Genomic DNA, 27,949 nt, shown 5'->3' on the forward strand with positions numbered 1-27,949 from the left:
TCTGGTGATGTCATCTTGCGAGCCTTTTCTGCAGTGTTTCATTCTTGTTTGTTACTGAGGGTTTCTCCAAATCAGTCTGGAAAATGCATGCTCTATTGGGTTAAGGTCCGGTGATTGTCTTGGTCAGTCTGAGACCTTCCACTTTTCCCCCCCGATGAAGTCCTTTGGTGTTGTAATTTATCTTTGTATTTCTTCACAGCTCTGAGAATGTCTCTGTCAACTACTGTTGATACCCTTGGCCGACCAGTTTGATATCGGTTGCTCAGTACACCTGTGGTATTTATTTTTCAGGACATTCCAAATTGTTCTATGGGCTATGCTTAATATTTGTGCATTAGCGCTGATCGATTTTCCCACTTCTCTTTGGTTTGCCTTTCTCCCATAGATGGCTCTCTGTTTTTCATGTTTGCTTAACAGCACATTTTGGCTTTTTCAAGTGAGACATAAAGTTAAAAACAAGCTCTAATGTTTAAGGAATCGACCTTACAGGCAACACCTGCTCAACTAGAAACACCCATCAGTCCAATTCCTTTTTGCTCAAATGAGAAGTCCTGCGAGGTTAAGCACAAATTGGAAATACAATGTGGGATTGTAAACTTTTGTCCGATGTTCATCTTTTGATCTGAAACCCAGTATTGAGTCAAAAAAAGAAATTGTCTTTGCCTTTTGGAGTGGACAGGATGCAAAATGGGCGCTGCTGGCCCTTTAAGACGAGCGGGAGGAGGCGCGCTGAGCATCCTGGCTGCGGTGTTTTTGTCTGTCTGTCAGTGAGCGCTCCCGGGGCCGAGGCGGCTGGAAGGATTTACCCAAACGCGGGACAGGTAAGAACAACTTTTACGTGCCAATTAATTTGTTATTTGAAAAACGAATGAGGTGGAAAAAAACGGGTTTTTATTTTTCATTTGGTTGGTCAGGCACGTGCCGCGCGCGAGCTGCTAGCTTACTTTGACCCCCCCCCCTCCCCGAGCAGTCTGTCCAATTTGCTATTTTTCTAAAAAGCATCGTCAATATTAAGCTTTTAAATGTCATCTAGGATTTTATTTGACTGTTTAAAGGTGTTTTATTTGACGTCCTTTTGCCATGCGATGAATGAGGCTCGTGCGCTCAAGCTAGCGAGATTTGCCTTCCATCCATAATATTACAAAAAAAAAAAAATCTGTCAAAATGGTCGTCTTTGAAACATTTGTTTCTATGTTTTGATCCCGTTTAATTTTGTCCGTCCCTCTTGTGCGTTCACACCATCACATATTGCATTGTTCTAAAAGGCTCCTGGGGGGGTGGGGGTCCCAAATGTGAATGTGTTTGTGTGCAATAGGTGCTAATCACAACTTTTTGGGTTGAAAAAAAGCGTCAGCATTACAGCATAACACATGACGCCCCCCCCCCTCCCTGCCCGCCCACCATCCTTGCCTAAGGCCAGTCAATTTTTTACAGTGCCATTACTTTTTTTTTTTTTCTTCTTCAATGTGAATGTCCATGCAGCTGCTCAAGGGAGGGGGTGGGTCTGCGCTTTCTTTTCTGGTCCTCATTACTTCCAGATGTTGTTCCAGATTTTTTTTTTTTGCTCTCACCCTCAAAATGTGCTTGTCTGGTCGGGTTGGAGCTGTCCGGCGGTCGCCCGAAGGTCTGGTGAGGGTCCTCAAAAGGTGGATGGAGGGCGATGGACCCGGAATGCGAATTCTGGATACAATGTCATTTAGCAGATTTTGGGCAGTCCCTGTCGAGTTGATTAAACCGACTGATTACTTGATTAATCAAAATATTTTTGCATTAAAGTTTAGTGCAAAAGTATATATTTTTTTAAGCGTTCATCGTTGCTTTATGACGAAACAAAAACAAACAACACTCAATCGAACCGAATTGAATCCTTCGTATCTCACCCCGTTTCTCAAGATACCTTTGGAATCATTTCTCTAAGTGTAAGGTCGCACATAAACGCAGACTGACGACATACAAACATTTTAAAACTCCAAAACAAGTTGAAGCTGCTCATTATTTCTGCATCCATTTTTGTGGCAGGCTCTTTCATAATAAGCTCAGTTGTTGTCTGCTTTCTCCAGTGAACTGCTGTCACATGTTGTGCGGACCGTGGCAGGATGCGGGGGTGTGGTCAAAGGCCCGGCTGGTACGCAGCATGTATCAGTCGTCAATATGGCACTTTATGTACGGCGGGTCGTATTCAGTGCCAGCGGTCTGCCCTTCGCATGGGCTCCGTCCCGCCAAGTGCTCTGCGGCTCCCTCTGCTTGTGTCACACTCGGTGAAGTGAGTGAACCCAACCAAATGCTTCGAAACCACCCAATGGAACCATTTTGTAACGGCGGTAACTTGACCCTTCGCGGAATCGCAACCAAACAAAACTTGTTTCCACATTGTTTTGGACTCCCGAGGATCCGGCAGAATCTCGTCGCTGGAATGCGACGCATCTAACGTTGGGGGCTGCGATGGAATGCGGGGGTTCTAAACCCCATTTGTACACCGGGCCACATGCCGACCGGACTAATGAAATGACACCCCGGAACCTGCATGACGTTGTCGACTGTCTACTGATTAGCTGCCGAGCGCACGGCTGGAGAATGAAGCATCTGTTCTTGTGCAACAAGACACAGTGTTGCTCAAATGTGGAAAGTTTTGTGATGAAAGGACGCTTTTTTTTTTTCGTTGTTTTACATGCAATCAAAGTGTCTTCAGAGAGCGCATGGTGGAGAAAAGTAGACGACTGTCTTAATGGACCTTCACTGATGACTGAAACACTTCATTTGTGAGGTCAGAATAGAATAAAAACCCGAAAGCAAAACATTTTCAAAGTTGTACAACTCTGAATTCGAATCAGCCTTTTTCTGAGACTTTTTAGGCAGATTGATGATTAGTAATCGTCTTCAAAATTAGTACCAACCACGCCGTCAAAGTTAAAGGGGACTTTGTCCTTTTTAGCTTCAATTTCCACAACTTACAAAACATCATTCAGCATTCAGGCTTCCAAAAAAACATTTTAAGTTCTTTGAAGACTCTAAATTGTCCATTAGTGTGTAGTCTCGTTTATCTAGAAGCGCTACAATCGGATGGATGGTTGTTTTCTTTTTTTTTTTTTTTTATACCGTACAAGTTCCCCAGTATTAACCCGTATTTCACAGCAAACGCATGATCTCATCTGATTGATGATGGAACAGATGTATTCGCTAAGAAATGTCTGCCTTTAAATCATGATTAGAGCAACTGAGTCAAAAGGTTTCATATGTTCCAAAAAAGACGCCGACACCGAGCGCGATGCTTTCCAAGTGCCGCTCCCACTCGAGCAACACAAACGCGGCTGCGAACAGAGACGGCCGGTGCTCAGGCATCTGCCTCGCCTCAAACTTGCTGCGCTGAGTTTCCTGCTGTTGCCGATCCAACTGTCCTATCCCGTCGAGATCTGATTTTGAAAAGTGTTTGTTTTTTTTTAAGGCAGGACTTTAAACAAATACGCCATAACCCTTCCACATCTTAAATTTCCCTCCCAGAACGCGATCCTAATTTTCGTTCGCCAAATTTCGGCCCCTGAAATTTGAGACACTGCAAGTCAACTTTTCATCTCTCCACACTCTTACTGTGCGACCAGACGGACTGTGATTTTCAGTTTCGCCGCTATCGTTTCAGGCTTATTAAATCGGAAAAGGAAGCGACAAGATCTGAGGACTAAAATGACTTCCGGTGCTGTGGCGTCCAATCTAGACTGGACCAGAACTTTCCACCCCATCTCCGCTTTGAACAAGCATCTTCCTTCCGTCTGGTCTTCATCTTCCTCCCCTGACGACCCCCGCCATCGCGCCCTCTGCTCGCCATCACTCTTAATCCTCCCCCTCCATTAAGGCATTTTCTCCCAACTCCCTCCTCGCCTCCCCCCAACCTGCTTTTTCTTCTTTTTTGGCTTGTTTCTTTCCCGTGCCTCTCCCTTGCTCAGTTTCCTGTTGGGATGACCCAAAAGCCGGGCCGCCGGTCCGCCGGGCGTTTACTCTGCTCCAGGAGTAATGCGAGCCACCCAGCCCCTCCCTTTTAAGGCCAGCGCCAGACCGCTCAGCACGTCGCCATCCTCATGCTCGCTCCTCCGACCCGCTCTGCTCTTTAATGCAAGGAGCAGGGATTTTAAAAAAAAATTTTTTTCCCGGTGGCGACGTCCCATTGGCCCGTTACGACTTCACCGTGTTGCCATCCGCGTCACGGGCTCACCAGATCCCAGAAGTCGAAGGTCTCCTTCTGTTAACAATCTGCTTGTTATACTGTATACATTTTGCTGACGTCTTCTATACGTCTGTTTTGCACATGCGGCCGAGAGACGCACGCGGACGTCTCGGCGAATCCACTCGGCCCTGCTCTTGTGTAACTGCTCCGTGCGTCTCGATTAAGATTCGTGGCCCCCGAGGAAAGAAACGTCTTGACCATAAATGAGCTTCTGTCGCCAGAGATAAAGTGCTGCCTCTGCTCCTCATGAGCGCGCTCTTTTGTCCGAGTATTTTTAGACCTGGAATGCAGAAATCATAGTGATCCCCGGGGCCGAGACATTTTAAATTACATATTGACTTTTTGTGAGTTGTTCTTGTGATCTTCTTCGTGTGTGCGTGTGAGCCCTTCTGGGACTTGACTGTGTGCTGAATTTGCCGTGATTCACACTGGTGGGCAAAAGTTTCCGTTAAGAAAAAAAAAAAATTCACTTTTCTTTCACGTCATCCCGTCTGGTTTATTTTCTGTTTTCCTGTGTTGGGAGGAAGTGACCCGCTTGTTACCGGGCCCTTGGGGGTTTCTCCCTTTCCTGTAAACCTCTCCTCCATTGGACCTCAACGCATTAGCGCCAATTAGCTGGGAAATGTCATCGCAAATGTTGCTCCTGACAAATTCCAAGAAGCTAAAGCCCAGCTCTCGCGTCATCCGTGTCTTTACCTGCCTAGCTGTCGGCTTTGGACGCTGTCGGAGTGTTTCGTGGTCCGTTCCCTGGAAATCAAGACATCAAAACCACTTGAGTGTCAGCTTGCAGGTCCCAAACAACACTTGAGCCGCTATTTGTTTGTTTTGGGGGGGGGGGGCCTCGATTGCCAAACACTCGCGCACATGCTGCCCCGTCTTCCTCGGAGATGCCCCTCCCTCTTCATATTAGAACCAGCTGTGGAACCGGGGGCCCCGCATGAATGGCTCTTTGTGATTTGCAGTCCGGCAAAACTTTTTGTTTGCGACTCGAGCCACTCCGCCCTCTTAGCGCCGCGCCTCTGACGTGACACAATGAGCTCAGCGGCAGCAACGACCACCACAACAAAGCTTGTTTTGATCCTTCGAAAAGGTCACTCAAATCTGGCTTGGAAAAACGTCACTGCGAGCAAGCCCGAGTGAAAGTTTGACAATCAGCGGACGGCGTCACGCTACTCATCCGCAGCACTCCCTACACAGCAAAGGAATGGAAAGACTTGATAACAACAAACTGTGCGTTCGGCTCCAGTTTGATGCGATCCACCATCTTCTTTGTTTTTCCACTGAAGTTGGCGCTCAGCCAAAACTATGACAAAAAACGGCATCAAGATTGTGTCGCATTGGGAAGTTTATGCATCCCTGGTTCCATAATTAATGACACCCCAGTTGTAGTTTTCTCAATAAAAATAATTCTTATTTAAATACGAGACATCTTTGTTTTGGAAATGTCGCCAGTGCTAACGCTAACAGTCAATGTAAAATCCCATTGACAGGCTAGTAGAACATTAGCATCGAGTGGCGGGAATGAAATTCTTCAAATAATAAACATTTACTCTGCAGTTACGAGTCAATTAACTCATTTACTGGCTAAAGATGTCCAAGATCCATCTTTTTTTTTTAATACTTGGCTTGGCAATTGAGAAAATTGGCAGTTCGACTTCCTGCATCTAAATCTTACAAATATTGCAGCAAACCAGGAAAAATCGCCTGGCACTGTCGCGCGGTTACGATGTCACACTTTTGCCGTCACACCCCGCGGTGGTCGGATTTATCGTCCGAAGCGGTGACAAACTGAATTTGCAGGGCTTGGTGGCAACCCGGCTCGCGCTTTGCGGCTCATGGTCTCCGCTTGCCGTCTGAAGGTGACCTGCAGCTGTTCCGAGAAAACATTTCGCAATCACACGACAGGGAGGCTCCCGGCCCGATGAGACGCTCGCTCGGCTTCAACCGACCGACCGCGCCGCAAGCGGGTCAAACTGTGACGGGTGTCTCGCTGGGGCTTTATTGTTCACATCGGCGGTGTCTCGCAGAACGACTGGAATGTTTTTGCTGGCATTGCAAGCGGCGTTTTAGGGGGTTGCGGGGGCCGGCCTCTTCCACCCTGACTTAAGTCTGTTTTTATCTCTGAGTCAACAACTTTAATGGCGCTGCGAACGACGACTCTGATGAGCACTTGCCACAATCCTACCGACCAGCTTCCTTCCTGAATTTAGCTTTTTTTTTTTTTTGACGGGTGATGATTGTTGGACACAGTCTAAGCCTTCTTGCTTGTTTCCTCCCAGGTGCTGGCCTAAAAAAAAAAAAACGAAACGAGGACGGCAGCGGAAGGAGGACGGCGACGAGCGAGCCCCGCCGTTGCTGGTAAGAAATGGAAACTATGCTCTTCTCTTGTTAATTCAAAAACCATCCTCAGCTTTGGGAATCTTAGTGGAAAAAAAACCCCTTCCTCGAAGTTTCTCTTTCTGACTTTGCAATTCTGTGATTTAATCCTTTGTAATGGCAACAGCAGCGAGGTGACTCAGTTTGCGTGGAAGCGAGCGCTGGCTTTGATACACTCGGAGGCGTCGCAACCGCGGGAATCTGAACTGACTCTTCGTGGTGGTCCCGAGCTTTTGAAATGAATACCGTCAATCATCGATTTGCGGCCGTGGGAGGTCAAACGTGTGAAAATCGAGCAGGACATTCCGCACATGTGCATTGAGTGCACGCTGACCTGCATTTTCACCACGCCAGGCTTTGAATCTTAAAGGCAGACGGAGGCGGAGTTAACCTCCTTTACACGGGAAGGAATCTCAGCACCAAGAGGAGGAGCTGAGCTGCACTTTTTGTCCTCCGTGAGATTACTCGGAGAAAGTCACGTGACCAACGGCGCTACGGGCGCTGAAGACGAGCGGTGGATTACACGTCCTGCGTCGATGAAGCACATCATCGAGTTTGAATTCATCTGCAGGAGCTGCTCGAGTTCTGCCTGCATTTTTATGTCATTTGATAACCGCTTGAAATAAGACTCCAAATTGTCCGGTGTTTCACGATCACCCAAATGATTCCATACGACTGACAAGAATTATTAACGCGGAATCAAGAAATGAATTTGGAGACTTACTTTCCGGTGAAAGAAAATTCTATGAAAAGTGAATTTTTTCCTCGTCGCAACTACGCTCGTAGTCTCGTCACCAGCCTCCAATGTTGTGCAGCACTCTTCTTTTCTTCCGGCTTCAGTTCTGGCCGTCGTTCCTTTTCGTGTCGCGATGACATTTCCGTTCAAATTTGGCGTGTTGTACGCACGTTAAGGATTTGTGAGCGGAGTTGTCGTGTCTAATTGTTCGTCCGACTTTTTTCAGAGATCGATGAGGAAAAAGCACTCTTCTCACACTTCACGTCACAGAAAAACGGCTCGACGGGATTATTTAAAAATACTCGACAAGCTGTCCTTTGCAGTTTTTTTTTTTTTTTTAAATAAGAATGGGATTTCAATTTCTGCCCAATTATTGCCATGTGTGTCGTCCATTTAAGCAAGCGCCTTGTTTGTATGTTGCAGTTAAAATGTTCCCCTCCTGCTCCATAGGTGGTGGTAGTGAGCATTGTACAGTGAATAAGAAAAAGCCATGCCCACTGTTTTATTCCTAAAAAATGTCTATACATCCACGCTATAATTTGCACCATACTTTATAGCAGTATTCTTTTGACACTTTTTGGAAGACAGGTTCAGTAAAATTCTGAGTTGAAAAAGCAAACATGCGGACAAGGTTTTTATTTCATCATAAATGACTACATTTTTTTGTCTTACAAAATCAATGAGAACAGGCCGTCTCTGTTAACTTGTCATCTCAATGGAACTCTCAGTGTGCAACGTGCACACGGGGGGGTGTTGCTGCCTGTCAGACACATGCGGAGGAGGGCTTTTTTTTTTTTTTTTTCAGGCGCTGATGTGGGAAAAAGATGAAAAGTTTTTGTGTCTCCAAGTTGAATGGAGCCTCAGCCAGCAGTCGGCCGGGTTGAGGATGTTTGGTTGCGTAGCTGCACGCTCTAATTATATCTCATCAACTGTCCCCCGTCGGCTCCGCCCCTCCACACGCACACGCTGTCCTGCTCTGGGACAACACCAAACATCAATGTGACACTTTAATTCCACCCTGGAGATAAACGGAGCCACAAGCGCCTCGCTTTCATTCTTGATTGTGATTCTTCCACATCACTATTTTGTCTTCATGTATTTCCCATCATCATTTTCCCGTCTCCATAAATCCCGCTTGTGAAAAGTCATCCAAACGACTTGCTGGAAAGACAAATTCCCCTCTGAAAGTGTGCGCCAACACACTTGGCCAACATTTCCAATTCAAAGTGTCTCCGGCTTCAAGTGCGGCACGCGTCACGTTGCGCCTCAATGTCAAAATGGCGGCGCTGGTTTGTGCGGCGGGTGACGAAGGGCACAGATAAGCCGCACATTCAACGGACTGTGCGACTTCAAACATACCGAGTGCATTTCGTCAGCGTTTCCAAGCGGCCTACTTTTCACCAGCGAGCCGTGCAGTCTCAAAAAAAAAAAAAAAAAAAACGTCCTTAAACTAGAAAAGTCGTCTTCAAGTGACGTGAGCTGACACACGGCGGACACGCTCTCACGTTCCGTCCTAATTATGTAGAAAGAAGCGAAAGTATGACATCACTTGAATTGATTGACAGCCCTCACAAATTGTAAAATGAGCTTAAACCAACTTTTCTTTGGATTTATTTGAAACCCATTCACAAAACGGAAGGGCAACCTTTCCCTCTCAGTCTCAGTGATCTCAACGTGCAGCAGAATTTGTGAACTCAAAATCACTGTTAGTCAGATTCTAATGGGCGAATCATGAAAATGTTGCTCGTAATGTCGTACATTTACTCTCTGACAGCAGAAGCTGTCATGTGTTTACTTTTTGAGACGCATTCCCATCACGACATTTCATGTGTCGCATTCAGGTTAAATATTAGCCCCTCGATGACCGAGGAAGTTAATTTTTTTCCAAGTGGGCAAACGGGACGAGCTTGTGGCTTTCACGGGAGGGAAGGAACAAGCAGTCGTGTGTTTGAGGGGAAATGCATGACGGTCCTGCGCAATTAAAGCGCCGAGCGCAGGGAGGCCTGCTGAGAACTGCTGATCATCAGCTGACGTTTGGCCAAACGCTGGAGAAAGCAGCTGAAAAGAAACGGGGAGGGGTGGAAAAAAAAAAGGGAGGAAAAGTTGCGTGCGTGCGTGTGTGCGTAAACTTTTTGCGAGGCAGAAGTTCGCGTGTGCAGACGATTCCTAATAAGGCTGCAAAGTCTCAAAGCTCTGTCCTGGAATTGGCTGCCAGGAAACTTTTCCCCCCCGTAACTCGTCTTCGGCGCAGACTAAGAAGAGAAACAAACACGCCCAGGCAACTGTGACCCGCCGCGCTCAAAAAATGGACGGATAGAATTAGCCAGAAGGGGGGGGGGCGATGGGAGGAGGGGGGGGGGGCTTAAGCAAACCGGCGCGTAATAACAATGTGCTGAAAAAGTGAAAGTGAGGACTCGCATGTACGTGCGCAGCGCCACACGTCACATTCACTTTTTGATTTTCTCTCGGAGCTTTTGATTTGAACATGTTGATCAAGAAGTATTTTCAAGTATTTGTCAAAGTTCAAATGTGATTTGATTTTATTGAGAAATAAATGAGGTAATCCAGTGTCGCCGTGGACACAACAGCGATGCAATTGAAATGATGTCACTTTTAACTTTTTTTTCAGGAACTGCAGAATTGAATGAATCAATTGGTGGTAAAGGTTGACGTAAATTGAAATGTTTTTGCCCCCCCAGGTGAGAGTGAGTGGGTGACAATCTGAGAGCAGCCTCCTGCCAAAAATGGCTCAAGTGCTGCACATGGACCCCGGCTTCCCAGGTATCGTAATCCTTCTTCTAAAGCTCTCTTGCTAACTGTTGCGCAACGACAAAATAAATAGTCATTTGAGTGACGTTGTTCGAAGGGAGGACCTTCAAATCACATTCCGTCTCGTTCTCCAACCAGCGTACGCAAATTTGATCCCATTTTCTAAAGTCTGAGCCCAAGATTAGACGCAGATTTCCGTTTGTTTCAAGTTGATTTTCTTCCGCTGCAGGGAAGCTCAGCTCGCCAGCTCCTCCCTCCCTGCACGGCAAGGAGCAGGAGGCGCCCTACTCGGTGGAGACCCCGTATGGCTACCGTCTGGACCTGGACTTCCTCAAATATGTCAACGACATCGAGAAGGGCAACACCATCAAGCGGGTGCCCATTCAACGGCGGCCGCGCTACGGCTCGCTGCCCCGCGGCGGCTACGGTTACACCGGCTCCTGGTGGACCTCCACCGAGTCGCTCTGCTCCAACGCCAGCGCGGACAGTCGCCACTCGTCCTTCTCCTACTGCGCGCCGGGCTACCACACCGCACACCGGCCCAACTTCAGCACCGCCCGCGTGGAGAAGACCTTGCTGGATGCGCGGCGGAAGCTGGAGGAGGAGAAAGAAGGAAGGAGGTTCTCCAACCTGGGGAGCATGCACAGCAGCGTGGTGGGCTCCAACACCTCCATCAGCAGCGCGCACAGCTTCAACCGGGCTCACGGCGGCGGCGGCGGAACTTTCACTCCTGTGAACTCTGGACTGTCCACCCCGGTGACGCCCACGCCGGCTCACCTGCAGCACGTCCGCGAGCAGATGGCGGCCGCCCTCCGGAAGATCCGAGACCTGGAGGAGCAGGTGAAGACCATACCCGTGCTCCAGGTGAAGATCTCCGTGCTGCAGGAAGAGAAGCGACAGCTCAGCGTCCAACTGAAGAGCCAAAAGTTTCTGGGCCACACCATGGGCTTCAACCGAGGGCGGAGCCGAGGGGAGCTGTACATCGACATCCCGGAAGAGGAGGCGAGCGCGGGAGCGAAGGGCGCCAACAAGGCGTCAGGGCCGATGTCTCCCACCACACCGGAAGGCTCCAAACAAGACTCGGGATGCGAGATCGAGGACACCGTCATCGTGGCCGGGGCCCGACCGGATGCGAAACGGGAGCTGCGCACCGTCGGCGTGGGGCCGGAAGGCGACACGAGCGGTCGGCAGGTGGGGGTGGGCGTTCGCGAGGAGGATCTGGGGCTGCTCCCCGAAGCCGAGGCTCTGAAGAACCAAGTGGTTCATCTGGCGGCTCAGCTGAAAAGAATGATGGAGGAGCTTCACGCCGCTCAGCAGCGAGCGACGTGCGCCCACAAGGACGAGGGCCCGCGGGCCGAGCGCCCGCTGATGGCGACCACGATGGGCTGGCAGGAGATGCAAGACGGCAACTTGCAGACGGTGGTCAGCTTCGTGCAGCAGTCGCCGCACAAGCAACAGAGAACTGTCGGCATCCAAGTGTACACGCTGGAGCAGCCCACCGTGGTGGAGGTGGGCACTCTGCTGCGAGCCGTCAGCTGCGAGTCGCCCTCGGCGCTTTCCGAGGGCCACCGCAGAGGACACTCGGACGACTCGGCGGGTACGCGATATTGATTATCGGCTGAACTTTCAGGATGAGACGAAAATGCACATTTCCAGCTCAACTTTAGTAAAACAATCAAAACATTTGAACGTTTCCCAACTTTTATATCATTTTCACTTTCTGTAGAAGCGGCGGTGGGTTTGCCTCTTGCCGTCAGCTCCAAGCAAGTGCGCGACATCCTCAAGAGCGAGTTGTCCACATCCGTGCCCGTCTCCAATTCCGCCATCGTCGTCGATCAGATTGCCGCCGCGTACGTGAAAGAGGAGGAAGTCGGCGCGGAGACGCTTCAAGACGGCCACGCCGCAGGTGAGCTGTTGTCCGAGACGCATCGTTTCCACCTCCGTTCCGCCCTGCTTAAAATTGGAACTTTTTGCAGACTCGTCTCCTCAATCGTCTCTGAGGTCCATCATGAAGCGGAAAGCAGAGGGGGAACCTGGCTCGCCATCCACCAAGAAAAACCTACAATTTATCGGTGTTAATGGAGGGTAGGTGACATTTTTAAAAACAAAAATATTTCTCTTGTGTTCCAAAAAAATATGAATGAAAAAAATACCCAATTATCAGCCACTGATGGACAAAAATACCCAGATATTTGATGAATATATTTGTATCTTTCTCAAAATATCCAGCGTATCTTTTAACTATTGTCGTGATTGAGCGAGTTGTTGTTTTCCCGCAGTTACGAGTCGACGTCGTCCGATGACAGCAGCAGCTCGGACGAAGAAAGCGACTCCAGCGAGTATCACGAAGCTAGGGAAAAACTGCCCGAGACCACCAGCGACCACCTGCAATTCTCCCGGCCTCTAGAGGGCGACCTACCTCGGCAGACGACCATCCATTCGGCGGCCGAGCGCTCCCGCTCCCCGCCTTCAACCGAGGACAATTCGCAACCGTCACCGGCGACCGAGGCTGCGGCTCCAGAATGTTCCCGCCAGACATCAACGCCTGGCGCCGGCCCGCCTCCCTCGTGTCCAGAAAACGGTTCCGCCTGCCAGGAGCCTGTCGGCCCGACATCAGCCACCGGCGCTGAATCCACGTCGCCCGTTCCCTCCTCAGCAGCCCCTCAATGTGCCGCTCAAAGTTCCGAGGTTGCCAGGCAGCAGGCGTCTGTCAGCGTCCCCACAAAACAAGTCAGGTAAGCCCACAAGTGATTTGTGGACCGGCCAAACGTCACCATGACAACTCGTCAGCAGCCGACTTTGTCGCCATCTCAGGTTGGAGCTAAGCGACAGCCTGATGTCGGCTCTTCATGACCTTCAGAAGGCCCTCGGAGAGCCCAACGCCTTCAGCCAGCAAGGAGCGGTACGATCATCAACTTTTCCCAAAGCAGCGTTGTGTCCAAAGGCTTCTTTGCACCAATCCGACGTCGTTCGTTGGGGCATCGGGGGGGGGGGGGGGGGGCGTGTTCAGCCGATTTAATGAGCCGTCAGGTTGGCTGGTAGCTAGCGAATCAGTGAGCTCTTTCATTTCACCCTTGATGGCTGTCCACGCACTTTGACACCCGACTATATCCAAGCATTGAAAATTCCATTTTCCGTCATCTGAACGCGTCGTCTGCGTCTCCTCGCAGAGGGAGGCGTACACCGGCGTGCTGCAGGAGTGGCTGCGCGTGTCCTGTCACAAAGCGGCGGACGTGGAGGCGGTCCGAGCCTACATGGACGCTTTCGCCGCCATCTCGCCTCAGTTGCTGCAGTTCGTCATCAACATGGCGGACGGCAACGGCAACACGGCGCTGCACTACACCGTCTCGCACTCCAACTTCCCGGTGGTGAAACTGCTGCTCGACACCGGTGAGTCGTGTCCATTTGAGAGCCACGAAAAAAAAGAGCATTTCATGACATTTTTTACAGACGGCATAAATGATGTCCACACTGCCTGTGGGGCCTTCTGCTCCGGTTGCCAAGGAAACCGCATAGTCAGACTGATGTTGGACACTTTTTTTTCCAACTGCTAATTCTGCTTAGCAACAAGTAGTTTAAATGTATCCATCAGAGCACTTTGCTTTGCGTTTGACCTCATTAGTCGCGTGGCAAATCTTGTATGACAAACAAACATCCGCATGACTATTGGCAGTTTTGAGTTACCAAATCATTTTCTATTATTTCAATTAATATTAATATTTCTATTTTTTAGTAAGTTGCAGTGTGTTCTTGAAAGTTAGGCAGATGTGCTAACGCGCTAAAACTTATCTTGTGATGAAACTTTTTTTTTTTTTTAATTATTTGTACTAATGTCGACACTTTTTTTTTTTTTTCCTCGCCAGGTCTATGTAACGCCAACAAGCAGAACAAGGCGGGCTACACTGCCATCATGCTGACCGCTCTGGCTGCCTTCCACTCAGACGGTGACCTTCAAGCTGTCTTGCAGCTGCTGCGCACTGGCGACGTCAACGCCAAGGCCAGCCAGGTGCGCCCTCTATTGCCCGCTTACTGTTACTGCAAGATGATACGGTTGCCTTACCGGGATTTTCAACTTTTTCGGAAAACAAAAGTTTCAGAACCGTGTCCTCTTTCTTTGAAGGATTCAAAGAAACTAACGTTTTTCAACGTGCGTCTCCCAGGCTGGTCAGACGGCGCTGATGCTGGCGGTCAGCCACGGCCGGGGGGACATGGTGCGAGCTCTCCTGTCGTGCGGGGCCCAGGTCAACATCCGCGACGAAGACGGCTCCACGGCGCTCATGTGCGCCTGCGAGCACGGTCACGTGGACATTGTGCGACAGCTACTGTCGGTGCCCGGCTGTGACGCCACCCTCACTGATAATGTGAGTGCGTTATCTTCATATATTGCCCAACCCTTTGATTTTTAAGGTTGGCAATTTTTTGGGTCAAAATTAAAAAATTATGGTTCAATTCTTATTTATTTTTTTAATCTGGTCCTTTGAGTGTTTTTGTTATATCAAATCTCGTCACGTTTGATGCATTCATTAAGCCCTAAAATGCAAAATATTACAAAAGAAACAAAAATAAACAAAATGATGTGATTTATTATATTAAAAAAATATTACAATTGAAATATTAGAATTCTTTTTTTCTTTGTTTTGTGTGTTTTTTGTCCTTCTTTTTACCTCACCAACATATGGCGTAGTGCTTTATTGATTGATTTATTTTTAAACAAATTAGACACTTTAACAATGTTTGCCCAAAGTTGGGCCAGTTTAAATTTCTGTGCAACAGAGGGGTTCCAAATTTAAATTGAAGCGTCAGAGAACAAAAAAATACTTGGTTGTTTAACTTCCCACTCCAGAGAGCCAGCGATTTGTCACCAAACCATTACAAATTCCATTTCTCATACTGTTCCCCGTTTAAAATGGTGTCTTCTGCTTCAGGATGGCAGCACCGCGCTCTCCATCGCTCTGGAGGCCAGCCAGAACGACATCGCCGTGCTTCTCTATGCTCACCTCAACTTTGCAAAGCCCCCTTCGCCCGTAAGTGAATTCCCAAAGATATATTCATCCACCCAAACAAATGCCACGTCCACAGGCAGTCAAAATTAAATTAATAGTTTGACTCCTGTCATGAAAGCATATTTCCTTCAGAATGGAATGCTTTTTTCTTCCATCTTTTAGGTTTCTCCAAAATCTCCTCTGCTGGGCTCCTCCCCCCCCTGCCCGTGATTTAAAGCACAAGACGGTCGGTCACATGACCCACCGACGCCTCCGCGTTCACCCGCCCGTCTCTCACTGCCGTGTTTTTGTTTGTTGTTGTGTATTCTGAGCAACTGAACTCCACCAACTAACATGAGTGTTTGGAAGAACATGATGTCATCCATGTGGAATAACAATTGCTAAGAGCCACCCTCTCGCGTTTGACGAAGTGTCCTTGATCGGTTGCGTCCACTTTCTCACCACCGCAATCGTTTTATCCGTATTTATACACCAAATGTTATGTATTCTATTTTTGATAGTTTTTCCTTCCTAAATCTGATTTTACCTCAGGACCTCGGTGGATGACTATTTTTTATTTTATTCACACCAGCCAACAAATTTCTAAGTTTGATAAGGTACTACAGTGTTTATGTTTTCATACACGAGGGTTGATGGCCGAAAGGAAGGATTGAACTAATTGTACGTGTTCAGCGGGAGAAAGCACCAAGCTGAGCTGTCTGCTGGGGTCACAAATGAAGGAAGAGAAACAGAAAGTGAATGATGAGAATGAACTGTGTAAGTTATATGGAAATAATATATGTCCCTTGCAACTGGTAGCTATCACACGGAAAATCCAAAAGCTGCTGATGTCAACGTTTTCAAGATTTTTGAAGGCCCACTTAAACTTTCATATTCACTTTGGAGCAAGTCACGTTTTATAAAGGTGTTTAATTTAAGCATCGATCATTTTTATACGCATTGAGTTTTTAAGCTCACACCTGTTTTATGTAACTGCACAGCTCTTAATTAAAACTCATTTCTTATGAAGGGTTCTGTACAATTTTTAAACCGTGTTTCTTCTATTACTTGTGCATTTTTTGGAAGAACTATTAATAAATAAGAACCTCACTGACACTGGTATTAATTCGGTGCGACTCTTGTTAAAGCACGGTACTTTTATTAATACCTTCGGCGTTGTTATGTTGGCAAGTGTCCACCAGAGGGCGCCACATTGCCGACTAAATACTTGTCAATTAATTCCGAACTCTGATAAAGGTTTCATATGGAGGACTGTAAGTGCCAAAATTAAATAAATAAATACTACAATGAAATGTTTAATTAATATTGTCAATTAATTAATTGTATCATTCATCAATTCAAGGCAAATCAATTCCAGAATATTGGATTGGTGCCAACCGAATGTCTCGTGAAAATACTCCGATATGTTGAGTGACGCTTTGAATCATCAAGCAAAACAACTAAATGCATGCATCGAGCGCTCAATCAAGGGAGCTCATGAAAGTCCTCCATCATCGGAGCCGCTAAATAAAGCAAGATGCCTTAGCCTCGACACAAAATAAAAAATTCAAATTTAAAAAAAGTCTGGAAAAATGTATGGACTCACCCAGCAGTCATGTAATTTCACAATTCATTGTTTATTGTCCAACAAAAAAAATACAAAATGAGCCAAGTGTATTTTTATGTCAAGTTCAAGGTGGGAAGTGACGAACGACAGCGGCATTAATATAAAAGTGAACAAAAAACGAGCAACACAAACAGCATACAGAAATTATGCATGACAATATGTTGACTTGTACTAGTATAGTAAATACTTTCCATCAACTGGTGTCTGTCCAAACTGGTCAACTCCGTAAATGACCAGCAGACGGCGTTGCAGTTCAACTTTTGCCCCCCCTGCGGTCATTATTGATTCTTTTTGTGGTCCACATAAGAAGCTACTCAACAAACCAATATGTCGCCATTATTGACGATTTAAAGGCGGACTTAATTTGACCTTTAAACTCTTGAATGCACATGTCCTTTTTGCAACAAGGTCCAGAAGGACAAATTTGACAACATTTCCAAAGACGTCCACTTGTTTGCCTTTCAGTGATTATTCCAGTCTCCGCGATCCCCTAAAGCAGCTGGTAAGTGTCCAGGAAGTCTGCGGAGAAGACGCCCTCGGCCGCCGACACGCTCAGGTCCAGCCAGTCCATGCCGTGGAGATTGGACTCGGCGTCCAAGCCGTCGTCCAGCTCCATCTCCATCTCCATAGCGAACAGCGGTAGAGGAAGCTCCTCGGCAGGCATGTGCGCCACATGGACGCGGGGCGGCGGGCGCGACAGGACCGTGTTGACGGGCAGGAGGGTGACGCTGGGCGTGACGGGGACACGCTTGTTGGCGTCAGGCGGGTCGGGTTTGAGGAAGGGAGACATCTCTGTGCCCAAAGTGGGAAGAGACATCGTGTTGATGTGAAACGACATCCGTGTCCTCATTTGGGATGCTGGTGTGCGTCTTTTTCACAAATTGATATGTTGGTGTGCCCCTTTATCGCTTTTTTTTTTTTTTTTTTTCCCCTTTTTGTTTATTTCACCGTTTCGACAGCTCATCGCGTCATTTATCGCATCACTCGTGGCTCTTTTGGAGAGAGCTTGAAGAAAATGATTTAAGCAGAAGCCGTTAGCTTTTCTGACGTATCAAAAGCGTGAGCGCAGACTTATGATGGCTCATGTTGGTCATTTTAATCAATAAACGTGAATTTGTGATTTTATTTTAGGCTTCTTAAATTGATGGTGATTTTGGGGGTGGTTTATTGTTGGTGTGCGGTACAAAATATCAAAAAGCATTATGCAAACAACTGAAACGGTTTCACATTTGATCATTTGGTTCAATTGCGTCGCTCGGTTTGCATTTTGCCTAACGTGAACATTTTTGGAACGTTCTCGAGCTTATCGCGAAGGATTCATTCTTACCGCCGCTTTCGATGAGAATGTCAAACAGGTCATCCATCTGCTGGCTCGCTGCACACAAACCCTGCGAGGAAACATTTGCGACGTTTTCATTGCGGGAAATTGTTTTGATTGATCAACATTCCGAGGATCGTGTCTTAAAGTATTCAAATTGATTCCACGTAACCTAAATGTGCTCCAAAAGTTTGTCACCTGGATAGCAGGAAGCATGCGCGTGTGTTTCACGGCGTCTTCATAGCGAGGAGGTTCTCGGAGGATTTTACATTTAAGCGGCGGCATGAAGGCTGGCGAATGTCCACCGTGGGAAGCCTAGCGGAGGCAAACGACGATCGACATGCTTCATGACGTCAAGTATCAGAAATGACGGAAGCATGTTGTCCTACCTCCCTCGTGGGCGCTTTTGTGGCGCCGGACGGAAATGGGTCGAGTACATTGTGTGCTGTTCTCCGGCCCGTCCACGTCTGCACACGAAAATGGAAAAAAAAACATGAGGCTGATTTTCGCAAATGAATTTCCTCCTCTCACCTTGCTCACAGGTGCAGCGTGGTCTACTTTTGCGGCAGGAGGCGTTGAGAGGCTCGTCTCCGTGTCCTCCTGTTTGATCTCCACGCGTTTCTCCTCGAGGGGCGACGGAGGAGCGGGGCCGGGTGGCGAGGGCTCGCCCGGCTGCTGACTCCTCTTCTCCACCTCCAGCTGCTGCTTGAGCTCCTCCACCAGCCTCTGCTCGCGCTCCAGCCTCCTCTTCAGCTCCTCGATCTGACGCTCCTTCTCGTGGAGGCGGCGGTCCTTTTCGTGGAAGCCGGTCTCGCCCGCAGGGGGCGCCGCGGGACCGTCCGCCCCGCCGGACACTTTGGGGGATCGCGGTGGGCTGTTTTCGAGAGCTTTCGTCTCCGTGCCGACGAGAGTTTCGTGATACGACTTGAGCCGCTCGAGCAGATCCATCTTGGTTCCCGAGACGGGAAGCGAGCGCAGTTTGAGCTCCACTTTCAGCTCAGACACCTGCAAGCGCAAACACAACAGGACACGTCGCTGTCAATTTTGCATTTGGGGCAAAGTAGGAGGGGCTCAAATAATTATGCCCAATGAATCCTGCTCAGCAATCAGCCTAAAGTGTTTCGTAATTTTCATCAAAAATAAAACATCACCTTCATCTCGTCCACATTGGCCGGCAACTGATCTGGCTTGCAGTTTTCGTTCGAAATGTTGGCAGAACAGCTGGTTTGGAAATTGCCCGTTGAACTGCCGGAAGGAAATGGAAAGGGAAAGAGAGTCGGAGTCAGCGTCATTCTTCAATTTCAACGCCGGGAAGAATGACGAGGGCGGTAGAAGAAAAGTACGGTTTGAGACGCATGGCAGATTTTGACACAAAAGATACTTGAGCGCCACCTGGTGGCCAAAGTGCAAATTGCAACAACGAAAAAGAATAGGAGTGAGTTAGTCGGAAAGCCTAACCCTAGTTTTAATTAATTAAATAACAATTGTGCGCAAATGATCGAATAAATGAAGTCGAAGATGATGCGCGTACTTGCGTGCCGTCTGCTGTTGGCCAAAATGCTGCTGACCGAGAATCTGAAGCTGCAGAAAGTGCTGCTGCTGTTGCAGGATGCGCACGTAAGCGGCATCCACGCGTGCCGCCGGCGACGGCTTGAGCTCGTGTTTGTGCTGGTCCGGCGGAATGTACTGATGATACTTGAGCTTGCGTATCCTCGGCTTGGCCTCTCGGCTCTTTTTGCCGCGGCTTTTCTCGCCCGGCGGCTTTGGCGAGCTCTGTTGTGGAATCTGAAAGGCACACGCGCGCGCGCGCGCACGGGCACACAGGACAGCAAATGTGAAAGCAGACATTTGGTGGAATGCCAGTTGATGAAAATGTCTGGATGACGAAAAAGGACGTGGAAACGTGACCCTCATTGTTTTAACACCTGCAGGAAGTAAACGGCAGACGAGTGTTGAAAAACAGGACCCGCTGGATGACTAAAAGGTCACAGGTTCAACTGGGATTATGAAGTCCAAGTGGGCTTACCGGGTTAACATTTTGTTACCAATTTATTTGTACTCCTACTCTATTGTGGCAGCATGATAAGGAAGTAAAAGTAAGTCCTCTCAACAACGGATTTGAACCCAAAACCCAAAAACCGTGAGCCAGACCTGCCAGCCGCTCGAACGCAAACGCTGCCCGGATGAAAATGTCATCATTTCTTTCTTTAAATGTGAGAACGTGAGGCTCACCTTTGCACGCACAGCAGCGATTGGCTGAGATGAAGCTGCGAGTCGCTCGCCGGTGGAGGAGAAATCGGATGACGAGTTCGACGGTGACGGCTGCTGAGTGAAGAAGAGCAACAAGGTTTTTTCCGGTGAGTTTCGAGACACTCAAAGCGCTCCCAATGGATCCATTTTTCGGGCATTCGGCCTCACCTGCGCGGAGGAGCTCGAACAGGAAAGAGACGCGGCCTCGACGGAAGCCGGCGAGACCGAGTCGGTGCTTGGAGACGTTTGGCAACGAGTGCGCGGTGACAAAGCGTCATTGTTGTCCTCGCTGAAAGTGTACACATCGACTTTCTCGCCTGGACGACAAACATATTCAAATTGCAATCGAAACATTCAAGACTGTGTCGCCTTCTATTATACAACACGGCAGATTTTTTTTTTTTTTCCTGGGACGACTTCTTGTTTTATATTGAAAAGGGCTTTTTCCCCCCATATTTGTGTCTTACGGCTTTTTCTCGGGCTTGCTTCTTCAATAATGTGAATTTGCTTTGGTTGCTTTCCTCAGATTGCAAACTCCGCTGAGGTTGAAGTACAACAAAAACAAAAGAAAAAAAATAACAATAAAGATAAGAAATGAAAAGGAATGTGTATTGCGCATCTATTTTTGTATTTCTGCAACTTGGGGTCAGAAGAGTTGAAGCACCGTCGCTGTTGCCGTCCGATGAAATAATGCGTGAAAAATGTATTTTTATCCGGCAAGCTGAGAAAAGTCATCATTTTTGTTTCGACAGCGACTTCCTGTTTGGAGCTCGACTACGACACTTACTGCGTTCTACAAAATGCTGAGAAAGGTTTGGGATTTGCGCCTTGTTGAGATCACCTTCCACCCCGAAATGAAAACGAGCATCTACCGTCATGGTCGTCGAGGAGCTCCCCGTCCACGGCCGGGATGTTCTTGTCCACCGGCTCCACGGGTCCGGGCCGGCGGGCGATCTTCTGGTTGAGCTCGTCGGCCAGCCGGGCCCGCTTCAGTTTGAGCTGAGCGTCGGCCTCGCTTTCTGCGTGAGGAAGTCGCCGTCAGTTAGCCTCTTTTACACCAACTGAGAGAACAGACGCTTAAGCACCTTGTAGGATGTGCATGCGGACCAGCTCCGAGCGAGCGGGTCTGCGGCAAAGCTGGTGCTTCAGTAAGTTCCCCGTCTGATAAGAGAATTAAAAAAAAAATAAAAATAAAAATAGCAGGCAGGTGAGATGAATGACAAATGGACTGATTAAGAGCATTTATACGTAATCGGTCTTTTTTTTTTTTTTACCCTTGTTCGGTCCAGATTGCAAATCTGCTCGTGGAAGGCAGCAGGAGATTTAAGAGCTGAAAAAAAAATGGAATATTTAAAAATGGATTATAAATAGCTGGGCCTCGGGAGTCATCAAGTGTGAAAATAAACAATCATTGATTATTGTTTATTTCCGAAAACGTGTCTGTGAGCACGGTGCTTTGCACGATAACCGTTTTAAAATGCCAATAAAATAAATAAAATCGCACAATTTCTCATTGACTCAATTTTGCCCTTTTGCAGGATCGGAAAAGTAAAGTGACAAGCCAGATGACTCTCACGCGGCCTGGGTCGGAGTTCACGGATGACAGAATCACCTCGGCTCTGCCCGACGGCGTTTGATTTATTGGACACGTGAGGCAGGAGGAAAGCAAAAAAGTCGACAAAGCCCGGCCGGGTTAGGCGCTTGCTGAGACGGGCCTGGGGGAGGTTTTGTTTGAGTCCAGCGGGGTGAGTGACCTCCAGCAAAGGCCCAGCCTGTGACTCATGAAGCGATGTGGAGCCAGGGAGGAGCTCGCTCGCTCGCTCGCTCAGTGGGGTGGGGGGGGGAATTGTACTTCTCCGCAGAGACAGCAACAAATAAATTTGCTCAGCGACTAGAATGGTGGTAAAACCAAAAAGGTCGCTTAATGTTAGCCTAGCGTGGCAAAGTCAGCGTGAGGCGCGTACTCACGGGGCATGATGCCTTGCTCCACAAGTTGCTCTCGGCTTCGTCGGTGCTGCAGGAGAAGCTGAAGAGCTGCGGGAGTGCACACACGCACACACACACACACACACACACACACGCAAGCCAGTTGAACAATTTCAATTGAAAAGACATCAAGGCGAAACAGCTCAAGAGAATTTTTTTTTGCCCGCTGTCATGTTTTGTAATAAACACGGAAGGTTAAAGAAGTAGACTTCACTTCCTGTGCTCAGCCATAAAGGAAGTGGGGGGGGGGGGGGGGGAACCGCACGTGGGACGTGAGCGGCGATGGCGCTGAACAAGTCCCGCCGGCCAAAGTCAACAGAATTCGAACGAGGCGAAAGCTTGTTAATGAGTAAATCTGCCGTCAGACGGGACGCCGGCGAGAGCAGCGTGACTCACGTCTGCATCATAAGTTCTTCATGCGGCGCTTTGGACGGGATTCAGCGGACAAAAGTATCGGGACACCTGGCCAAGCAAAAATGGAAGAAGAGTTGCCAGACTTTCTACAAGATGGCGACATGTCCGCTTTTCACTTCATCCCAAATTTGTTATCATTGACATTTTTCGGACTTTGCCAAACTTCCCACGCATTTGAGAGCCCGCAATTGTCCCTCAGATGAAAAATCATCTTGGAGGCGGACCGAGGAGGTCAAGCACGACTCTCGATTAAAAGGCGTGTCCTGATACGTTCTTTGAAATCACATCTGGTGCAATAAAAAGTCACCGTTGCTCCAGGAAAAATCGTTGGATTTATTGAGAGGTGCGTCTCAACACGGCAGCCCAGCGGCCGATTGTCAGAACGAGCGCTGGTCCGAACTTGAACGGCGTCCTGCGTGAGCCCACACTTTAACTTTACATCTGTTTTAGACGTCAAACCGCTCATCTCGGTCATGTGAGACGGGAAGTCAAAAGTAAGCCCGCAAGCTAGCAAAGCCTAGCAAGAAAAAAAACCAAAACTAATTGGAGCGCTTTTTAGAAAGGAGAAACAGTCAAATGATTAGACAGACGCATAGCTTACATCCTCCATGAAAAACAGAAACAAAATATCGGCAGTCTTACTTAAAAAACAGCTTCGTCAATCAATATGTGCTGACAGGCGTGCCTTGAAAAAGGCAAAAAAAAAAAAATCGGAATTTTCGGATTGAAAACAAAAATGGACTGAAGTCAATTTTTTTAATTGCGTCTATTGAAGGCCGCAACTTTTGAGTGTTTTGAAAGTCGATCGGCGACGTTGCAGACGCTCGGATGTTCACCTCGGCAACGGCGTAACATTCGCTCGACTACAAGTACGGAGCGGCACACAGGAAACAAATCCTCTGCCGTTCACATCCACACAAGGCAGACCTGCACAGCTCTCCCGGGAAAAGCGTCCGACAGGCCCTCCGTGACTCAAGCGAGCAAAAATAAACGGGGCGGCTGTGAGAACGAGAGGCCTGGGAACCGTTTTCAGCGGAATGACGCCACCGATCGAGTCGGGAATGGCGCAAACGAGGGCTGCCGCTGTCAAAGGACACTCGGAGGTGTTGCCGCGTTCTCATTAAGCGAGCAGACGGCGAGATTCGGAAAGTGTTTATAGTAGATGTGACCTGGAAAGAATGCGTCGAGCGATAAAACCGATGCGTGCCGATCGATAAACATTGAATGTAAGAGGCCACAATCCGCGCCCTGGGGTGCTCCTGACAGTTTGCGCTGAACTTTGGCTAACCTCGCCGTCATGTCAAGCAGAAGCAGAAGTTGCGCATGCGACGTCATCTCCAATCGTCCCACGGCAAAGCTCACGTTTTGATTCCCATTTGATTGGATTCTTCGAGGAACAGAACAAAAAGTTTGCGCGTCGTTGCCAAGACAAAGAGCAATGCGCTTTCGAAAGGCGGATGACGCAGATTTATGTTGACTTTATTGGTTGGGAATATCCAAAGATGGCTTTGGATGCACTCCGATTGGAGCAAAGATGCACCGTATGGAGACGAGCCGCCATTCCAGACGCATTTTTCTTCACTTAAACGGTCGATGTGACGTCAAGCGGCGTTTTTTTTGGCACCTGAAACGCGGAATTCCATTTCATTTCGGCAGCAGGTTTGAACATGGGCCTCGCAGTCTGGAGCGCTAATTCTCAAACATTGACACCAAGTACCACCTTCAAAAGCACAACCGCGAAAAAAAAAAATTGTTTGCTCGCCAAGTGTCACCGGCGTGACCAAAATAAAAATCCAAGAAAGAAGCATGCTTAACGCTTTGTCAAAAAGGAGACAGAGGTTCTTGTTCTAGTAAGCCACAAAAACATTCCGCACAATTTAAACATTAACACATAAATCCGGGAAAAAAATCCAATCGGACACTCGCACTGAAGCAGATGGTTCACCTAAAATGTCATCCACGTAAAATGTCTAAAAGCTTAAAAGACAATCGTGTGTTTAAAATAAAAAGCGTTCTCTAGTCAAGTGAAATACAACTGAAATGTTCCAGAGATTCTTTCACGTTCCACTAGAGGGCGCATGCACGCAGAACGTCACGTTAGTCGTAAGAAAAACAGATTTGCTCAAATCCTGTTTGGATTTGGCAGGTGTGGGCCAGGTTTGAATCCAGTCTCAAAAACAAAAACATTTTGACTGAATATGTCAAAAGTGCGAATTGTTTGTCTACATTGGACCTGCAATGGGCTGGCGACCAGTCCAGGGTGTACTCTGCTTCTTATCTCGGCTCCGTCTCAGCCACGACCTCAATGACGACAAACATTACAGAAAATGGATGGAAATTTGCATCAAATGTATCATCAAGGAACTGGAATGGAAACTGAAATGCGGCGCCGATGTGGTGAGATTAGCGCACATGATTTTGTGACTTTGGAGCAGAATACGCCGCGATACGAGACATCGGTTTTTATCATCAATATGGATTTTATGTGGGAAGGGGTTAACTTCTTTTTACACTTGTGTGCCAGTTGCCAAGTCGTTCGGTTAATAAAGTTATTTTCTTTCTTTTATGAACACGGACTGCTGAAATGTTCCTGAAACTCACCTTCGACGAATGCGTACAGGACGTACAAATAAAGAATCGCATTTGTCTTGCATCCCACCACAGCGGTGATGTCGGCCGCGCGTCAGCCCAAATATGAACAAGTAAGTAGCAGGACGTACCTGATTTGAATTTGCCCGTGCAGATGGAGGGGGTCTCCACGTGGAGGCAGGCCATCATGGAGGGTTCTGTGCTGGGGGGCCACCTCTGGAGTCCCATGGAGCGACCGCGCCGGCGGTCCGGGAGAGTCGAGACTCAGCGCTGAGTCCAGGACGGCTGGGGGCTCGCGGCGACCCCCCCTCGTCTGTGGCTCGGCTGTGGAAGTGTGTGTTCACAGTGTGTGTGCGTGTTAAGATCAGTGGGCGGGATCAGCGTGGCTCGTGTTAACCCTCTCAAGGCGGCTTTGCAGAACTTTAGGACATAAACACGAGTGGGCTTGAACTTGACACTTAGATAAAAATGCAAAATGAAAAAAGTTTCAAGGAACATGAAACAATAAAGGGGTAATAATACTTTGGGATTTTTTCATGATGCTTAGTTTTTTTTAATTGAGTTAGTTTTAATCATTTTTATAGAGCAAAGAAAATTCTCTTTTTTAGTTTTTTTATATATGAAGACTTTGAGTGTAATGTAAAAAAAACTAACACTAAAACTAAAAATGAACACACTAAAAGCTTTAAAGTTAGTTTTATAAACCTATTTTTCTACATATACAATTCATTAAGGAATATATTTTTGTTGTAATAATGACGCAGACCAACTGTGCGGTCAAAGTCAATCCATTTGCAAACTTGGACACAAAATGAATTCAAGTGTTCACGGCTGTCCTTTCCATGAGAAGTCTTTTGTTTTCTCTAGACGGAGTCCTAAATAACAAAGACACGAAGCCCTCGGGGACACGCAAGCTTATCTTCGAACATGTTCTCGCTAATTTATGTCGCATGTTTTATTATTGGCTCGTGCTATTGAACTGCTGTCAGCACTCAGCACAGGGAAGTTAACTCAAACGGGTCAGTGTGAGGGGGGTATGGTAATGATGGTGCTAAACAGGAAGTAAGATTGAAAAAAAAAAACTAATTAGCGTGAGTTCCGACAATCTGAGAGGAACCAGGAAGGCTGCAAGGCCACTTTCTCACCGGCTGCTACAAAAATGGCATTTTTGTCGTCGCTGTTCCGTCTGAACGGTACGACCAACTTTTTTGTATCGCACTTGTCGTCTTTAGACCTTCGCTGACTTCGGGCAAGAGGCTCAAACGTTTTCACGGTGACATAGAATGTGCAGAACCGACAGTGTCAGCTGAGAAGGAAATGCTGATATGATTCACTTGTTAGATAACGAACCGCAGGAAGGATTTCAGGAAATAGGAGAATTTGTGAAATACACACTTTTTCGTTTGGGATAAAGATGAAAAATAAACTCCACAAAGAACTGAGAGGAAAGCGTGCTTAACAAAATGTGAACTTTCGGAGAATTCTCGACGGAGGAGGTCAAGGAGAATTTTTGATCAAAATAGCGGTTTCAATTTAGAATTCTCGCCTGGTGAGTCGCAGTGCGCTGCTTGTTCCTGTGATGTGTGAAAACGGGACAACACATGCCGGGCCAGCGCCGACCGACGACTTCAGGACAAATGACGTCGGCTTTCAGGAAACGTGCACGGCCCCGCAAGTCAACGAGATTAGGGGAAGCATGAGCGCTCCCGATTTACATGAAATAATGGTTAACAACCCCCAGCGCCGCGGGGGGGGGCAACAGGAATGTGGAAAAACATGTCCTACTATTCAGCACGGGGAACAAAAAACTCGATGACTGTCTTTGAATACCTGTAGAGCCCCCCCCCCCTCCTCAAAAAAAAAACCAAACCTCTGTCATGCTTTTGCCAAGCCAACTTTCTTCCTCAGTCATTATTTGATCGTCGCCTCTGGCTTGAATTAAGACCCAAAGAATAAACGAGGGAACAAAGCACTGCGATGACGGTGACGTGACAGAATTTTTAATCTGCGATTGCAACAAGTCATTGTCAAACGTTTGATGATGACAACACGCTTTGGCTTCTTGAATTCACGCGCATGACGGCAGGCCAGCTGTTTTCACTAAGGCACAACGTTTGCGGCAGCGAAAACACTCAGTGACGCGCAACAGTGCTGATGCGTTGCGGTTTCACAACAAACAAAGATATTTACAAGCAGCCGTCTACGAGAAGGCCAAACATGACATCAGCTAAAGGGAAGTTGCGGCGCAAACGCTCACGTAGCACAACCGCTGCGAAGATGAATATTCTTGAAATATGAACATCCGCATGCTTATTGCACAGTTTTTTTTTTCCCGTTTTCATTTTGTGAAAAACTCAATTATTTTGTGCATTACGCGCTGGGATGCCACAAGATGGCTAACAGGAAAGACGTAATCGGTGTCAAGGAAGAATTTGAAGGTCATGCATCTCGACTCGGACTCACGATCTTTAAAGCATTCATCTTTAATGTTGTACGATTTTTATGGAATACTTACGGTTTGAAAGGCTACTGTGAAATTGGTTGGGGCGTTAATTACTTCACAAATTCGTATTAAGTGCATCTTATTTCATACAAAGCTGCCGTGTTATCCGCACTCGACAATATCTTTTCTTGCCCGCCGTGAATATGCCAGCAATTCTTGCCGGTTCGCAGGAGTATAGAACAA

General features: G+C 47.7%; 2 protein-coding genes across 3 annotated transcripts; one reads left to right on the forward strand and one right to left on the reverse strand.

Moving 5' to 3' along the window:
* The first annotated feature begins 717 nt into the window (after positions 1-717).
* Positions 718-16,193, forward strand: kank2 (KN motif and ankyrin repeat domains 2). Its single transcript, XM_088317217.1, has 13 exons — positions 718-821; positions 6,496-6,574; positions 10,028-10,109; positions 10,327-11,694; positions 11,824-12,003; positions 12,074-12,182; positions 12,377-12,832; positions 12,912-12,999; positions 13,268-13,487; positions 13,961-14,103; positions 14,258-14,458; positions 15,023-15,121; positions 15,263-16,193. The coding sequence occupies exons 3-13, from the start codon at positions 10,073-10,075 to the stop codon at positions 15,308-15,310; spliced, it is 2,949 nt and encodes a 982-aa protein (XP_088173343.1). The 5' UTR covers positions 718-821; positions 6,496-6,574; positions 10,028-10,072; the 3' UTR covers positions 15,311-16,193.
* Positions 16,194-16,695: 502 nt separating this feature from the next.
* mrtfbb (myocardin related transcription factor Bb) lies at positions 16,696-27,843 on the reverse strand. Of its 2 annotated transcripts, none has more exons than XM_088317219.1 (15): positions 27,779-27,843; positions 25,395-25,587; positions 22,243-22,308; positions 21,549-21,604; positions 21,360-21,435; positions 21,147-21,293; positions 20,443-20,591; positions 20,257-20,349; positions 19,556-19,809; positions 19,176-19,269; positions 18,565-19,029; positions 18,414-18,491; positions 18,223-18,339; positions 18,034-18,094; positions 16,696-17,498 (listed from the first exon to the last, which is right to left on the reverse strand). In XM_088317219.1, the coding sequence occupies exons 2-15, from the start codon at positions 25,489-25,491 to the stop codon at positions 17,197-17,199; spliced, it is 2,055 nt and encodes a 684-aa protein (XP_088173345.1). In that variant the 5' UTR covers positions 25,492-25,587; positions 27,779-27,843; the 3' UTR covers positions 16,696-17,196. The 2 variants fall into 2 exon arrangements, with proteins under 2 accessions (XP_088173345.1, XP_088173344.1); XM_088317218.1 differs by having other exon boundaries at positions 18,556-19,029.
* Between the last annotated feature and the right edge of the window lie 106 nt (positions 27,844-27,949).

The sequence above is a fragment of the Idiotropiscis lumnitzeri genome, chromosome 15 (genome assembly GCF_059441095.1).
Source record: "Idiotropiscis lumnitzeri isolate Australia: NSW breed Sydney's pygmy pipehorse chromosome 15, RoL_Ilum_1.0, whole genome shotgun sequence".
NCBI classification, from domain to species: domain Eukaryota; kingdom Metazoa; phylum Chordata; class Actinopteri; order Syngnathiformes; family Syngnathidae; genus Idiotropiscis; species Idiotropiscis lumnitzeri.

Excerpts from the sequence above, each read along its gene's own strand:
- kank2 (XM_088317217.1), top strand. The coding sequence starts at position 10,073 with ATGGCTCAAGTGCTGCACATGGACCCCGGCTTCCCAG. Across the intron at positions 12,004-12,073 it reads TCAAGACGGCCACGCCGCAG|ACTCGTCTCCTCAATCGTCT; the intron begins GTGAGCTGTTGT and ends AACTTTTTGCAG. Across the intron at positions 14,104-14,257 it reads TCAACGCCAAGGCCAGCCAG|GCTGGTCAGACGGCGCTGAT; the intron begins GTGCGCCCTCTA and ends TGCGTCTCCCAG.
- mrtfbb (XM_088317218.1), bottom strand. The coding sequence starts at position 25,491 with ATGGGACTCCAGAGGTGGCCCCCCAGCACAGAACCCTCCATGATGGCC. Across the intron at positions 20,350-20,442 it reads GTTCGAGCTCCTCCGCGCAG|CAGCCGTCACCGTCGAACTC; the intron begins GTGAGGCCGAAT and ends TTCTTCACTCAG. Across the intron at positions 18,340-18,413 it reads CAAAAGCGCCCACGAGGGAG|GCTTCCCACGGTGGACATTC; the intron begins GTAGGACAACAT and ends TGCCTCCGCTAG.